Consider the following 16,561-nt stretch of genomic DNA (forward strand, 5'->3'; position numbering starts at 1 on the left):
CTCTTCACCATCAAATACAGGATGATTTAAGCTGCTGAAACATTCACTCTCCATTAGTCTGAATAGCTCCTCAAAAATTGTAAGAATGTGCAAAGGAAACACCACGATCAAAATACAAAGGAAAAAAAAAAAAAGAAGTATTATAAGGACACAAAAATTTACCTTCCTAGCAATTTACCTTTGCTAGGATATTTACCATTATAGCACTGACAGGTAGCCACAAAAACCAATACTGAATATAGATCAATGTGAAAATTCAGAGAACATGCTAGCACGTGTTCTTTAATGGTTCTGTAGGTTGGAAAATGTCAGAAAAAGCAAGTACAACCGACAGTCACATGGAGATACACTGCATGGACAAAAGTACAGGGTTAAACGCTGGCAACAAGGCAGCCTGTGAAAGATCTTGCCTCTGATATATCACCACAATCAACTGTATGTGGTATTATTGCAAAGAGGAAGCGTTTAGCAGGTCCCCAACCTTTTTTGCGCCACGGACCGGTTTATGTCCGACAATATTTTCACGGACCGGCCTTTAAGGTGTCGTGGAAAAATACAACAAAATAAAACCAGTACTGGTACCAAAAAAAAAAGATTTATTCATAACACACGGGAAAAGATCCAGGGAAACAGAGTTAACAATAAAAAAGAAAATAGCACTAAAAACCAATAAAAACCCCGAAGACCATAAATTTCACACCCGAGCCTCAACACTCGCGGCCCGGTACCGGTCTGTGGCCCGGGGGTTGGGGACCACTGATTTAGCAAAAACTGCAACTTAGCAACCGTTTCTTTTTGGAGCGGGGTCACTGGCTGCATGGATACAAAATGTGGAACATTTGCTGACAACCAAGTTCCAGACCTCCTCTACCATTAACATCAGCACAAAAACAGTAAGCTAGGAGTTTCATGGCATGTAGTCCCATGGCTGAGCAGCTCCTGTAGATGTAATCTACCCAGTACTTTTGTCTAAATACTGTACTTCAATATTTGACTCAAATCTAAAGTAACAAGTCTAAGTTTCAGTTTGCTATGCCAAATTATAAATATTTCAAAAGGTTACCACTTGTTAATCTTGATAACCCAGTCTTGGAGAGATATTTAAAATCCCATGCTGGCAAAGCTCATCAGCTTGTTACAATGAACATAGCAGAACACGTAACAGGAGCTGAAAGCAGTTCCTAACATCTCGAGGCAAACATTTTTACCGGGTGTCTGACATAACTGGAAGTGTGCGGTGGGGGACCCAGCAATATATCAATATAATAATATATGGCTTCCCATGCCAATGTCTTGATTTGGTGCTGTAAGGTAACTGTGTAGTGAAGAAACAGAAATGTGATGCATCATAACTGTCTTGTAATGAATAAAAACAAAAAACAAACAAAAAATAATAATCACTGCTGAATCTCTACATCATTCAACTGTTTTTGTAGGTGAAACATCACCATAGCATACTATAGTACATACTGTACAGTTTCTACTCATAGTCAGCACACACTGAGGACGGCAACATGTTATCATACATTCTTTTGTTCACTTAATATTTGTTATTTAAAACAGTAACATTTGTTTTAAAATGTCTTGATGCATTCTCAATCATCCAGGGAAGTAAATCTCCAAAAAGTTGATTCTGTTCATCTGGACGTAGCGTTTTGTGACCAAGTAACTTCTTCAGTCTCAGCTGACTGCAGGTTTCCCCAATCTTATAAACAGTACATCTGCATAATGACTGAAACCAGCCCACTGAAGGAACAATGGGCTGGGAGGTCCTTCAGTGGGCTGGTTTCAGTCATTATGCAGATGTACTGTTTATAAGATTGGGGAAACCTGCAGTCAGCTGAGACTGAAGAAGTCACTTGGATGAGTGACGAAACGTTTCTCCCACAAAATGCTACATCCAGATGAACAGAATCAACTTTTTGGAGATGTAACATTTATTGGTGCCGACTGTCAAATTGCAGGAATACCACCACTATTTTTTGAGAACTTTGACTTTGTGTTTTTGTAACCTTATTTTAAAATTCCCTTAAACCAACTTAAGAGTTTATCTCACACAATAGAAGTCATTACGACTGCAAACCTGCCGACCCTTAAAATGCTATGAAACTATGGATCCACAATGGAAAAAAAAAACAAAACAAAACGCTTCATTCAGACCACAGAGGGAAGAATCATATTCTACAAAAAAGTAAACACTGAGGACAAGTTTAAATAAAAAGCATGTTCTGTAATTTTATCAATTACAAAATAAATGCCCAGGAAAGGTAGCGGGCTTGTAAACTGTAAAAACAATAATTAGGGCTCATTAACACAGATCCATGAATACCAAGAGAGGTTAGTATCTACGACGCTTGTTATTTGGTCCTTCAAAGACTCCCCCCACAGGACTGCCCCTCCCAAATCCTGGAGCCGGTCCAGCCTGCGGGCCCAATGGTGCTGGCTGCTGCGGCTGCTGCTGCTTTGGAGAGCCAGCATCGGGTCGCCCCCCCATGGGTCCGCCTTGTGGGTATCTATCATTTCGCTGTGTTATCATGATGTTGGTGTTGTAGAAATGGTGGGAACATTGAAGGATTGATATAAAAGTTGCGTTGCAAGTATGAGAGAATTTTCCCCCCCACAAAGACATGAACAGAGGCCAGAAGAGCAATGATGCAAGGAGCAGGATTTTCAAGAATGGGTTCAGTCAGTGTTTAGTTTGATCCAAGTGTCATCATCCAACAGTAAACGGGAGAGAAATAAATCACGTAGACAAAGGGAGAGAGAGGAATGAAACTGTTAGTTAGGTTTCCAGTTTTAACAAAGCTCTTAAAATCTTCATTTTTTCCAAGTATAATGTTTTCAAGGCTTGGCTGATGTTCAATTACTTTTTAAAATCATTTTTAGAAATTTCTTGGAAGCCAAATGAAACTTTTCTTCTGGAAAAACATTTCTTTATTTCTCTATATACATTACCATGGCTCCATTCTCTGACATCAATGGTGTCCCCATTTTTGCTGTTCCCTCTGGGCCAGTGGGTCCTCCCCTTCCACTCATGCCCATCATTTGACCTTGGTTACCACTGGGCCCCGCAGAGGCCTGGTTATAGCCATCTACACGCAAAACAACGGAGCATTGGTTGGTCTTTTGGTAGTTTAGTGTAATTAATGTAAAACGGTAGATTAAAAACAGAGCTATTGTTAATATTTTAAAAGTTAACATTGGTTTTTGGTCAAAAGGTAAAAGATCCTGGAGTCTACAAGATGCACTCGAGCAACAAAAAGGGAATTACTATTTTGAGAAATTTCATAGGAATCCATCCAAATCTTCATCAGCATCACAGTTAAAACCAGGATGTCAACCTCAGAGTGACATAAACAAGATAAAGCCAAGGTCACCAGAATAATGAGGATACATCACCCAAATGTTTTTGCAGAATTTCATGGCAATTCAACAATGAACCAACCAAATGACCGACAAGACCATAATACTTGAGATACAAATAAATAAATATATTTTACAACCAAAAACCAACGTTAAGTTAAAATAGTGGACAAGGACTATGTTCCGACAGAATTATAAAGGCTGCCTCATGGTAAGTAAAAGACAGAAAATAAATAAATAAATAAAAATAACACCAACTCCTAAAGTCCATAGATTTCTAATAACCCTTGGATTGCACATCACCATAATCACAATAAATACAGAGCTGGAGAAGCTAGATAGTAATAGTCGACTACGCCCCCCCCCAAGAAAAATAAATAAATAAATAAAAAAAAGACTTCTACAAACATCTGATTCATGATTTAACCCCCACCTCAAAAGACTGTGCATTTCTGGAGCTAATAATTAATTTGACTTGAAAATTACTCTCAATTCAGAATCAATGATCAATATAATCCTATTTACTGAATTAGGCCAATATTTCTTTTACATAATAAAAGATGTGAGCAAAAAATAAAGAAAATCAATAGTATTTCTAATTTATAGGAGATAGAAAAAGCATTGTACACACCAGTTTTCAAGCATTTTGAAGGATGATTAATCACCATTTGAAAACTGACTATTATCCGAATACAAATAAATAAACAAATAAATAAATCGTATACTACATATTTTACTTTGCATTCAGGCATAATCAACATGACTAGATCAGCGAAGGTAGTTTAACTAACACAAACATCTACAAACCCCCCAATCAATAGTTTCAGAGCAACATCATAATTCTGCCAAACTTTACGAACAATGCCATACATTCAGTGTATTCATATATTATTTCATTCACTGGTTAAAGTAGCATACTCAGAAAAAGAACTTTATGGAGTTGTCACTGGGACAGGCGAAAGTGATATCAAAGAAAACAAATTAAAGAAAGTTGTTCAAAGTGTATCTAACACCATTTATATATTAAACCAAATGACATGTGTTAAAGAAGCAGTGTGCAGGACTTGGTAGAGATCAGGTAGCAGACTGGAACCAACTACAGTATTTGTACTTCACTCTGTACATATATATTAGAAACATAGAGCTCAGTGTTTGGGTATTATTGGACACTGCAGAAAAATGACACACTATGACAGGCCTAGTGAAAGTGGATCTGTTGTTTCCACGTACAAAAGAAGCATTTCTTCTAAGCTAACAAAAATATACAAAATTACATGGGTTTCTACACTAATGAAAACACGATTAACGATACTATTCAATTTCCTCTTACTGACATAGTAGTAACTTTAATTGTGAGATTTTGGAGATGCTACACATCTACCTTAACAGTTCCCCAATTTTTCCATCTTGTTGCATTAAAATGTTTTCTGTGATAGCTTGCACACTGTTTTAGCATTAGCTAAACCTTGATGGAACATAAAAGACTGTGATACATTATAACATTGCACTGGATGTCATGGATCTCTTACAGCAATCCACAAAGTTACCAAAGACAGATTAAGGTAGGGTAGGCAAGTTACAACTAGCTAGCTGACAAATCGTTAATTGTGTCTTAGATTATTTTTAGTTATTAAAGCAAAAAAAAAAAAAAAAAAAATTAACCATTACTATGTACAGTTACATAATTTATTGTTAATTAAAATCAATACTGTTTATTATTAAAGTTAATATCATGGATCACATTAGCTGATGAAGTAATTTGTAAAGCTACTCAACTAGCACTTCCACTCACACAGCAATAACGTTAGCAAGAATTGATGGTGCTATAACTTAGCTAAACTACATGAATTTGGTGGTGCCAACAATGCCTGATGACCTGACATTACTTTTACAAAGAACATGAATTTAGCAGCTGATGAGCTTCAGAAGTGAAATTCATTCTGTAACAGAAATCACTCACCAACATTACCCAATACAAGGCCAACTATAAGGTCCAATATAAACTGAAGCCCCTGCTTGGGTCACCCATTTTATCTAATACAGTACAACACTAATTAATCTTGCTTTTTCGAGGCACTAAAGAAGGCCGTTATGGAGCAAGCACAGACATAACGGCTTTTATTTTTGCAGAAAAACTGCAAGCTCCATTAAGCTTCTGTTAAGCTCCATTATAGTCTGTTCACAGATTGCAGAATTATTCCTGTATTCAGATGCTTCTATATTGGCAGAGTTAGAGTACCACCAGACGCTTGCCCTAAATCTACAGTGTACCAAAAGCTTTGTAATATTAAGCTTCTTTAAAAACTGAGGAATACTTTGACTTTTTAAAAATAGAGGAAAAAAAAAGAAGAAATCATGTCAAATGTATGACACCTGCAAATCATTTTTTTAAAGCACTGTAGATAGTTACACTGAAAAGCACACATTACGAACCAGATACAGTACTCCTTTTAAATGAAGTTAGCTAGACATTTTGCTATGAGACATTTAAATGAGTTACTGCAGAATGGTTTATAAGGTGATGTGCAATCCTAGGTTATAGTCTTTATGCTAAACAGCTAACATTAAGATTAATGTGTCGAGTCTATATAATCAGAATCCACAGTCCCCAGCCCCTCATCCTGCACTCAGAAGATCACATATTGTTGAAGACATGATTTGTATTCCCAACATAAAAGAAAAAGAATTAAGTCTGCATGTACTGCAAGGCTAAAGGCCAAGACTTGTACAACTTAAAATATCACATAAATTAATATGTTTTTAACATTTATTATCCATTATGTCAGACCCACACAGAGCTGAGGATGAAGGCTCAGAGACCCAGTAGTTCTCAAACTATCAACCCCACCACCCTAAGAGACAGTACCCATTCAGCACACTGTAAATTCTTGTTAGTATCAAGTCCATGTTATTGTGAGGAACATAGTTTATTTTTACTGCTGTGTACTGCATCCCAACTGACTCCATTTCCAACTGAAAAAGCATTAAAAACACTCCAATATATGTTGATTGCAGTGTTGGAAATAAGCCACTAGGAATGCAAGAAGAATAAACCTGATACATGAAAACAAATCACTTGATCTGGTTTTTGTATTAACCAGTCCTTACACAATGATGCCCATACCTCCCATATTAATGGCTCCACGAGGGCCCAGCTCACCCACTCTCATTTCCTGTTCTCTCTGGAAGAAGTGAAGAGAAGCCTTCAGAATAACACTCTGCTAAAATACAAACGCTCAGCGGAGAGCCAACTGCAGAACACTCACACTCACAAATCATTACATTTCCACACAATGGCAGACAAGCAATCTCACACTTGGATGAATAGCAGTTGTAGTAAAGCTGAAATTCAGTGTTAGCTTTAGTGCTTCTTTGACTCTATTCAAACAAGGACAAATTACTTTTGTAAAAACCTATATCAAATAAAACTGTTAAAATCTGACACACCAAGTTGGCAAAGAAATTTCATAAAGCACGTTCTTCATATGTGAATCCAAGGACAGCATGGTGACTGCAACAATACTGTAAGGGAGCCTTCATTTGTAGTAATTTATCAAGTTACAGAATGTCAAGGATGGAGAATAAAGTAAATAGAGTCCATTTTGCCTCTCTCTCTACCAATAACAACAGTTTTTGCAATACAGACCCGCGTCAGTACAAAAATGAAAGCACTTGGACATATCTGAGTACAGCATGTCCAAGTGCATTTCTCCTTTAAATAATTAAAGATATTATATATAAATACAATATAACTGGTTTGTAATTTTTGTAAATTCAAAAATGTTGTTCTGAAGTTCTTTTCTTGGGTTTTTTTTAAATAAACATATCATATAACAACTAGTGTTGTAATTTTTGGTTTGCATTGGAAGCTAAGCACAAAACACACACAGTCACCATATTTACCCAAAGTCAAAAATCTATGTACATGTACATTAATGGTAGCAGACAGGCGAGGATTTGGTGATACCCGTTTAGGTCATTTTGGTGTGTCCGACCCCATGGTCACGCTCGCTTTTCCACACGCACACAACACCCCTACTAAGACATTTCATTTACACACACAGACACACACACACGTATATTCACACTCACTCTCACACTCACTTACACATAATCCTGCAGACACAAAAAGTAATTAAGATTCGAAACAGACCAAATCTAGTATGAGAAAACATAAAAAAAATAATGTTCTATTTTAATATAAAGTAAAACTTGTATGAGTAGGTCGATATGCACATTTCCACAATTAAATCACAATCTATACAACAGACATTCATAATACAGTTCAACAACAATCATGAATGTGGCCTACGTCAAAGATATCATTGGAGAAGGTGGGAGAGGAAACAAGTTACTGGAAATACTGTGATTCTAAACTTCTGTACCATTTACTGTACTTACCTTTTAAATGGTCACTATGTTGCAGTTTTAAGAAAACTGACTAAAATTGCACTGACCTAAAGTATCTATCAAACAGTGATTATTTTACTGCTACTTTAAACTCTAGAGAGCAACAAATGCAAGATTTAGATTCTTGGGAGACAATAAAACCTACAACATTGTACTACAAATTACAAGGACATGAGCAAGTTTAAAAAAATATTTTACTCATCATTGCAAGATATTACTATATCCACATTAAGTGGCAAATGTCCTGACAAACAAAACATGAAACCCTCTTAGTTGTCTGGTTAATACAAAGTGGTTTCTAATTGTTCTTTCTCGGGTATTCTACTACAAAAATGTTCATGTTCATTGACACTTCCATTTTTTGTACTGTATTTTTTGATTACTACTCTGACTAAAACTCATAAGAGACAGATGGCAGACATTGGTAGGTCTAGGTACATTTGTTCAGCATCCATTTGCTATGTGAAAGTAAATAGACGCCAACAGGACCTTTAAACACAGCAAAGGACACGAAGAGAAAAGTTATAACAGAAATCAATAAAATGCAGTATCATACGAACAGCTACACACCTACATGACAGCATAGTCAGATCATTACAAATAGTCACTGCTGTTAACACTAAATGTTGCTTTTTACCAGCTGATCATATACAGAGCCCTCAGCATGTTTAAAAACGAGATATTTATAGACTCTGTAAAGATATTTTCAAAGTTAAGCCCTACATGTTACACTTTAATAAGATAAAACAGGTTGGGGTGGATGTCACATGTTTTATTACATAACTTATATTTTTCTTTTTTTAAATTGTAGCAAAAATGTCTATGTAGCAAAAACTCTATTCACACAACCTGTATTGAGATCATGACAACTTTAATTTAGAAACTGGCAGAGCAACAGAGCTGCACTGTTTGACTTCAAATTTTGTTTAGTGCATGTGCATCCTGCTAACTGAAACGAAACTAAGGCACATCCTTACAAAAAGGTGGATTGTCACAAAAGACTGTTGAGCACTGAGACATGAATAGCTTAATTACCTAAAACAACACTTCTGCAAAAAATACTGCTAATACTTAATTTTTATTTTGTATAAGACCCCCTTTTAAAAAATAAAAATAAATCAGCTTAAAGTTTTGAAACATTGTCATGATCTTATCAGCATCTGAACTACACAAAGTCTGAGACGGATGTAGTTTCTATGAGCGTATTAACTACGACCAGTCTTGCAGTCATATTTTCTTGCTTCATTACAATTTTATTTATTTAAATAAATAACTAAATAAATAAATAAGAACAATCAAAAAACGCCAAGAGTCGATTGCCAATCCTCACAATAGTGGAGCAGTTATAGCTGCACATACATTTGGGACGGGTTTGTTAAAGACAACACGTTTAAAGAACAACACTATATGTTGTAACAGCACATCTAAACCCAGTTTACTTAAACAATGCTAGTGGTTTACAGCGTAATGTGTGATTAGAGATTTAATGATGTATGTGACTACATTGGACAGATTAGGCTATGTTATTCCATACTGTTAGCAGACACATAAATGTGGCACAACCAATTAATTTTTGCTTTATGAGGAAAAAGAGAAAAAAAAGAAACAAATTAACACCAACATGCTGAACATGTATCACTGACTATGTTACGACAACAAATAAGGCTTACTGTAAATCCTTTATTATTTTACTTAGGAATAAATATACATAAACTACATATACATTAATATGGTATTAAAAAATATTGTAGGTCACCATTTATTGAGTACTAACTACGAACAAACAGTTTTCTCTATACATATTTACACAGTTGAAATGCCTAATAAGCATTTCAGGAACTATGTGAATTCTACATCAATCACAATAATCATGCATTTTGAACCCCCACTGACAACTCTGAGTATTCAATGGCTCTGACTGCAACTAATAAAGCATTACAAGCTTTCATAAACAGGAGATGAAGTCAAATAAAGCTTGAAGTCAAATAAAGCTTGTAGAAAAACTACAAAAAAATATAGTGAGTCAGATTCTTGTCAGTTGAAGTGACGCAAAATAAATCCAAACAGGAAAAACATGTTCTCCTCAGCAAAGACCACAGGCTGTATATAAAATATAAACACAGCCACCAGGTCAGGGAAGTGAAGCTAATCTTGAAGTTCCCTCACTATCACTGAGGGCTGCTACATGTTAGCTATTTGTATTAACTTTTTAGTTGTATAAACTGAGTACAAAGTTAATATACCAGTGAACTCCAGTCACAGAAATGTTTTGAATCATGAAATTTCATCAGTGTCGTCATTTGTTAGAAAATTTGTGTTTTCTGCTTATTTTTGCACAAGTTGGCTTATTTTACAGTTACATAACGAAAGATTCCAATTTACAGTTTTGGCAAATAGAAGAATTTGAATGCTATTTATATATCTACAATGCACACAATAGTGTTGGTATGACCAAGTGCTGTGACCAGAGAAAGGGAAACAGCTATCATTCCTAATAATATCACTTATTAAAGTTAGCAAGCTAGCCTGTGATACCTGACCTTTAAGTGGTGTAACTTCTTGTTCCAAATAACCACTTCGGTAACAGCCACATGCCAAGCTCGCAGTTTCCAAAAAATAATATTTCTTTCACTAGTTTGACAAAAGAGCATGCAGCACTTTTCCTACTAATCAAATTTGCTGTCAAACTAGATTTCTACACAAGTCTGACTATAAAAGAAATGTCAGTTCTGGGGATGTTTCTATAAGGATAGCGACCTGAAGCACAAACTAAACCCAACATTTGTGCGTGTGGTCTGACATACTCACACTACTTCTGCTCTTAGAAGACAAAAATTATAACTTCAACCAACCCAGCGTGTTAAAATTATGGGTTATTTTGGAACTGATGTATGAAGTACAGGATACATCGTCATACTAAAACTACTTCCTCAAGAAAGGAATAAAAGAAACTGATTGCAACAGATAAGACACACTACTAGTAACAAAGTCCAACAACTGAAGGTTATGAAGTAAGATGTAAAGGTACAGCTCTGTATTGATGGCTGTACAGGGTGTATCACACTACTTAGGTAGTTTCATCAAAGTCAATATATCAATCTCTTTATATTCCTACATTGTGCTTTTTTACATTTAGACTTCTGAAAACAAATTAAAAAACAAAACAAAACTGTATGGTGCGATGTGACGTGCATAAATATACAGGTTGTATATGTAGGTATTAAGTAAGAAAGTATTAAAAAAAACACCAGCCTTTAGGTTACATTACTGGCAGATGCTATTAATTTTAGGTGGCTGTGTACCCTCAAATCAGTATAGAAAGTAACCAGGCGGGTGGATGTATGAGCTCCATTTGTACTCACGTTTTCCATGTAGTTTGGTTTGAAGCCATCTGGTTGGCGTCTCAGGTCTTCCTGCTCTCTGTGCCTCATCAGCTCCTCCTCCCTCCTCCTCCTCTCTTCCTCATGCCTACAAAGCAAAGAGTAAACAATGTGTGAACAATTGCAGATCGATTAACACAAACCTCAATGAGCTTTAAAAGAAAGCATCTTATCGTCAGATTGATTCTAGTCCAGTAATTTTCATTTATTTTTAATATGTAAACAACCAAAATAAATGGGACAAGTGGGGTAAAAATGAACCACGACTTTTAACCTAACAGATCTGTGCCTCAAGAGAAGCAAAACATCATTTGGCCCTTTACAGTAAATACTAATCACATTCTCATGAACTTTAACTGCTTAAATAAAGAAGCACACCTCATCTCTATCTGCTTTCGTCTCTGTAGCTCTTGGTTGCGAAGCTCCTCAAGTCTCCTCAGCTCCTCCTGACGTCTCATTAGGTCTAGATCAATGACAGTAAACGTAAAAAAGTTCATCCAAGAAATGAGAGACTCACTGGAAAGGCAACTGATTGTAAGGCTACATTATATTGCATGATATTTATTTTCACAAAGTTCTGTGAAATAACAATTTTTCTTTCTTTAATTTTTTAAATCAGAGAAAACCCCAACAGTATTATTAACCAGTTCATTTCGGAAAGGTCCATATATTTTTCTTCCATCTAAATATATGCGAAAAGCTGATTAGCATCTCCAAAACATTACTAGATATTATCCACATTAGCAGGCTGGTATTAAACTCCATATGTAAAAATGGAGTTTAATACCGGTGGCACGGTGGTTAGCACTGTTGCCGCACAGCAAGAAGGTCCTGAGTTCAATTCCACCATCAGGCCGGGGTCTTTCTGTGTGGAGTTTGCATGTTCTCCCCGTGTTTGCGTGGGTTCTCTCCGGGTACTCCGGCTTCCTCCCACCGTCCAAAGACATGCAGCTTGTGGGGATAGGTTAATTGGATAATCCAAATTGCCATTAGGTGTGAATGTGTGAGTGAATGTGAGTGCGAATGGTTGTCTGTCCCTGTGTGTTGGCCCTGCGACAGACTGGCGACCTGTCCAGGGTGTACCCTGCCTCTCGCCCTATGATAGCTGGGATAGGCTCCAGCGCCCCCCGCGACCCTGAAAAGGATAAGCGGAAGCGAATGGATGGATGGATGTAAAAATGAGCAATAAAGGCCACAGACCACACCTTGTCTCATTAACATGAGCTGATGTTCATGCTTGGCTGACTCCAGCTCGGCCTCCAGTTTCTCTTTAGCTTCTTTAATGTTCCTGTCCACCTGGTCCCTCTGCTGTTTCTCCATCTCATCAAGAGCTTTCCAACGAGATGAGAACTCAAACTCAAATGTCCCGGGCTGAGCAAAACGTGGCTTCTGTTCTCGTTCCCTGCGGAGAAAATGCAAGTACTGTCAATAAATCTGAATTATAGCATTCCTCTGATACGGACCTTCAGTTGTCTACAACAGTATCAAAGGAAGGAAACCACTGAGTTATGATGTGACTGCAAAATGACTCATTGCTTACTTATAGTACTTTGGAGTCTTTTGCAGCAGTTTTTCAGAAAGGCCATCCTCATCATCAAAGTGTTCTGCAGGTTCCACAATGGCAGGACAGGGTGTTCTGAAAAAAGTGAAGAAACTGTGTTAATACTAACATTAGCAGATAATTAGCAGTTAATAAAATTTGGGAGACCCGCATATGTGCATTTGGCAACCTGTTTTACCCTTCTGTTCATGAGGACAGTTAATTTTCCACTGGACAATCTCCTCTTATTTTAAAAATTCAGTCACTTCTCACCAGCTATCCCCAGCCCTTCCTGGCCTGCATTTTTTGCACAACTGCTGGCTCACTGTCCATGCTGCTATTCGAGCATTTCTCAGTACCCTTCAGCTGCTTCTCCAGATGGACTCCAGCTCCATTATCTTGGACTGCAGCTTCTTGAGAGCTCCTCCATGCTGTAGGGTCTGTTAGAATGTTCAGCAGCAGGAAAACTGGTTCATGGGATGCTAAGCTACTGCTACTGTCACCAGCTGAAGTCCCAGGAGATTTAGTTAGGAGTTCATTCGTGTGACAACTCTCGACGGAGAATGATTTGATTATATTGCTCACATATTTGTGACAAAGTGATTATGGAAATAAGTTCTGAAAGCATGTTCAATTTGTGCAGACTCATGTATCTGTACACTCAGACTTATTGTATTAATCCTATGAAACATTGCCACAGGAAGTACTGGGGATACTGATGAAGGGTGACAAAATTAATCCTAAAACCATCTTTTTCACTTCTATAATGGCAAGAACCTAATGTGGTGTTGCCTCAGTTTTAAAATAAAAACAAGTTACTTTAAAGCACCGAATGTAATTACAAACTCAACACCAGAATGAACATATTCAAATGTTTTCAGTAGGGGTGGGTTTTTATAATCGATTTATCGATTAAAATCGATTCTGGCTTGGATAACGTAAAATCGATTCATTAAAATCCTGAATCGATTTTTTAATATAAATTTATTTTGCCCGAAATGCCAGAATCTCTGGTGAAATCTCACAAAATTTCAACAACCACCAAACAGCTAAGACAGTAAATGAGAGCAGGAACACGGATTCTGCACAAAGACTTAAACACACAGCGCGACCCGCGGATCAGAATCAGTTAGATGTCGCCTTTCTCACGGTCGGGCTGAAAGCCGACAGCTCGCTGATTCTGATCTGTCGGCGGTTCAGCGCTTTGTGTTCACGCCCTTTATGCGCTGATTCTGAAGCTGTTAGTTTGATGTCTCTCCAAACAATATTGACCGAACCAGCAGCAAAAGAAGATCCAAACTACGCTTCACATAAACATCGTCATGTATTCACTCTGACTTTTCCTGTTTTGCTTCGACCACAGCTCTCTCTCTCTCTGTACTGTTTTCTGCATTATTCGGTTGCTTGTTACGCACAAGACTACCGTTGTTCACAGCGCTGTCGGCCGACGTTTTTTTTCCCGTTTTATATACTTCCGAAAAGAAAACCTAATTTCTGCTGTTCAATACTGAACAAATTTAAACTTTTTTAAAATTATGCAAAATGCAAAACGCTCAGCTGTGTCTCTAATAAAACCGCTGTAACTTCAGAGGTAATGTTCATGTGTTGATTAATGGTTTTCTTTCGTTTTTGATGTACTGCAGAATATTTTTATAAAATCCCAGGCCAGGAAAATCGCCTTCATGTTTTTCTGTGTTTTATCCTCAGCTACTTTGACACAAAGGCAGTCTTGCGTGTGTCAGCTTCCTTTTTATAGATACAAAAATATGTAAATGTACTGATCTGAATTATAATATTTCTGACTGTCAAAATTTCCCAGATTCAAATCGAAGTGAATCGAATCGAATCGAATTAAATTGAATCGTGGATCGAATCGATTCGGGACCTTGTGAATCGGAATTGAATCGATTCTAGAAATCAGTGACGATACCCAGCCCTAGTTTTCAGCTCATTAAATAGCCTCATCCCTCTGCTCCTTACGTGGTCAGCAACAGTGCTCCCTCGGTGCACCGCTCCAGAGCTTTACGCGCTGCTACTTTGCTTGCAAACTCCACAATGCCTCTCCCAGTGGGACGACCTCGGTCATCTGTCACAACAATAGCCCGTTCCACTGGTCCAAACTGGGAAAACGCCTGAGGATACAGCGAAGTTAGGTAACCATAAATGCATAAATCATCGTAGCAATACAGAGGAACGAGACATGCAGATTTTACTAAATAGTTTTCTTCTCTTGTCTACTCTACCTGTTCCAGCAGTTCATTTGTCACCACAGGCAGCAGATTGCGCACTGTGAGCGCAGAACCGTGTGTGGCAAAGCGGACTCTGATTGGTCGATTATTCAAAATAGTCCCATCCAGCTCGGCTTTAGCGATCTCTGCTAGAGTTCGGGTTTCCTGAAGAGATAAAGACGCATTCCCTCAACATTGCTTTCACGCAATATTGTTAAAGTGTGCCTGACATAACGTATAGGATGTAGAATTGCCAATAAATAAATAAAAATAAATAATTTACTCTCAAATATAAGACGCTAGCTTCCAATATATATTAGTTAGTAATGCTACATAAAAGCTTGCTATATGTGTGTGTGTGTGTGTTTATTATATTTGAGGCTTCACGTTAAAACCAACAAGTAGAACTATTTTCCATACCAAACGAATGAAGCCGAAGCCCCGCTCTCTGTTGATGAACACCTCGTTGACGTTCCCATATTTAGAAAACATGTTTTTGAACTCCTCCTCTGGAATATCCGGCGGGAGACTGCCGACAAAAAGACGGGAGCGCTGAGTGAACGTCTTTTCACCGGGCTTTCGGAAACTAGTAATGTCTAGGGTCATTTCTGTCGGGCCTTCGCCGCTTCCTTCCACGGCTCCTTCCATTTGTTCAGCAACGGGGGACTGCCTCGGCGGGGCCGGGCTGTCTTTGTTCGCCGGTGTCTGCTCCGCGGCCGGTGAGTCGGTTCCGCGTCTCGCCGGTTGAGGAGAATTGTTGCTTTGCATGTTAACTTGTTGCATATTTCGATTAGCCATGCTTGGAATACTTTTGTTGTGGAAATTTGCCCAAGTTTAATTGACTGGCTGCACACCAGCAATGCCTGCATACGCCTCCTTCTAATTTTAAAGATGGCGACGGCTGCGTGCGCAACTTTCTTCCAGTTCTCGTGAGATTTGTGGCAGACGCATCGGGTAAGCGTTACCATAGTCACTACAAGATTTGATGGTTCGTTTTAGTGTAAAGAAGTATTTACCAATTACTGTAGAAAACAGTGAGAACTGTGAGAAGAGACTTTTGCAACTGACCCTGTTACTAGTAACAGCACGTTTGAAGCTGAAGCTCCGGCGCATTCAACACACTTCCGAAACGAGGCTTGGTTCGTCTGAACAGAGTCACGTGATCAATGACGTCCGAAGCTTCATTGGACACGATTCAACAGAACCTTCATTCATCATGGAACATGTTTAAACAAGGAAGGTTAATTAATCAAAATGATTTATTATAAACATAGACATAACGTCATTTTTTCACCCCAAAAAATACATGTTCAAAGCACCATATCAGCCCAATATCAAACAGAAGCTGTCAATTCAGCTCTGTAGACTGGGCAATCATAATAAAGCAGTTCTCCAAAAGTTGATTCTGTTCATCTGGACGTAGAGTTTTGTGGGAGAAACGTTTCGTCACTCATCCAAAGTGACTTCTTCAGTCTCAGCTGACTGCAGGTTTCGCCAATCTTATAAACAGCACATTTGCATAATGACTGAAACCAGCCCACTGAAGGAACAATGGGCTGTGAGGTCAGTAAAAAAAGCAAAATAAAGCAGTTCATTTTAAGTTGTAGATTCATGCTGCTCTTCATATTTTTGCCCACCAG

At 37.8% G+C, this 16,561-nt stretch overlaps 1 protein-coding gene across 1 annotated transcript; it reads right to left on the reverse strand.

Moving 5' to 3' along the window:
* Window positions 1–1,848: 1,848 nt before the first annotated feature.
* On the reverse strand, window positions 1,849–16,038 carry pspc1 (paraspeckle component 1). The gene is made up of 10 exons (XM_006795715.3): window positions 15,342–16,038; window positions 14,937–15,086; window positions 14,674–14,825; window positions 12,694–12,789; window positions 12,359–12,555; window positions 11,532–11,616; window positions 11,136–11,241; window positions 6,488–6,545; window positions 2,956–3,092; window positions 1,849–2,524 (listed from the first exon to the last, which is right to left on the reverse strand). Exons 1-10 carry the CDS (start codon window positions 15,717–15,719, stop codon window positions 2,339–2,341), a joined length of 1,545 nt encoding a protein of 514 aa, XP_006795778.1. The 5' UTR covers window positions 15,720–16,038; the 3' UTR covers window positions 1,849–2,338.
* Window positions 16,039–16,561: the final 523 nt, after the last annotated feature.

This window comes from Neolamprologus brichardi, chromosome 23 (assembly GCF_056152115.1).
Source record: "Neolamprologus brichardi isolate AB-2024 chromosome 23, ASM5615211v1, whole genome shotgun sequence".
Lineage (NCBI taxonomy): Eukaryota > Metazoa > Chordata > Actinopteri > Cichliformes > Cichlidae > Neolamprologus > Neolamprologus brichardi.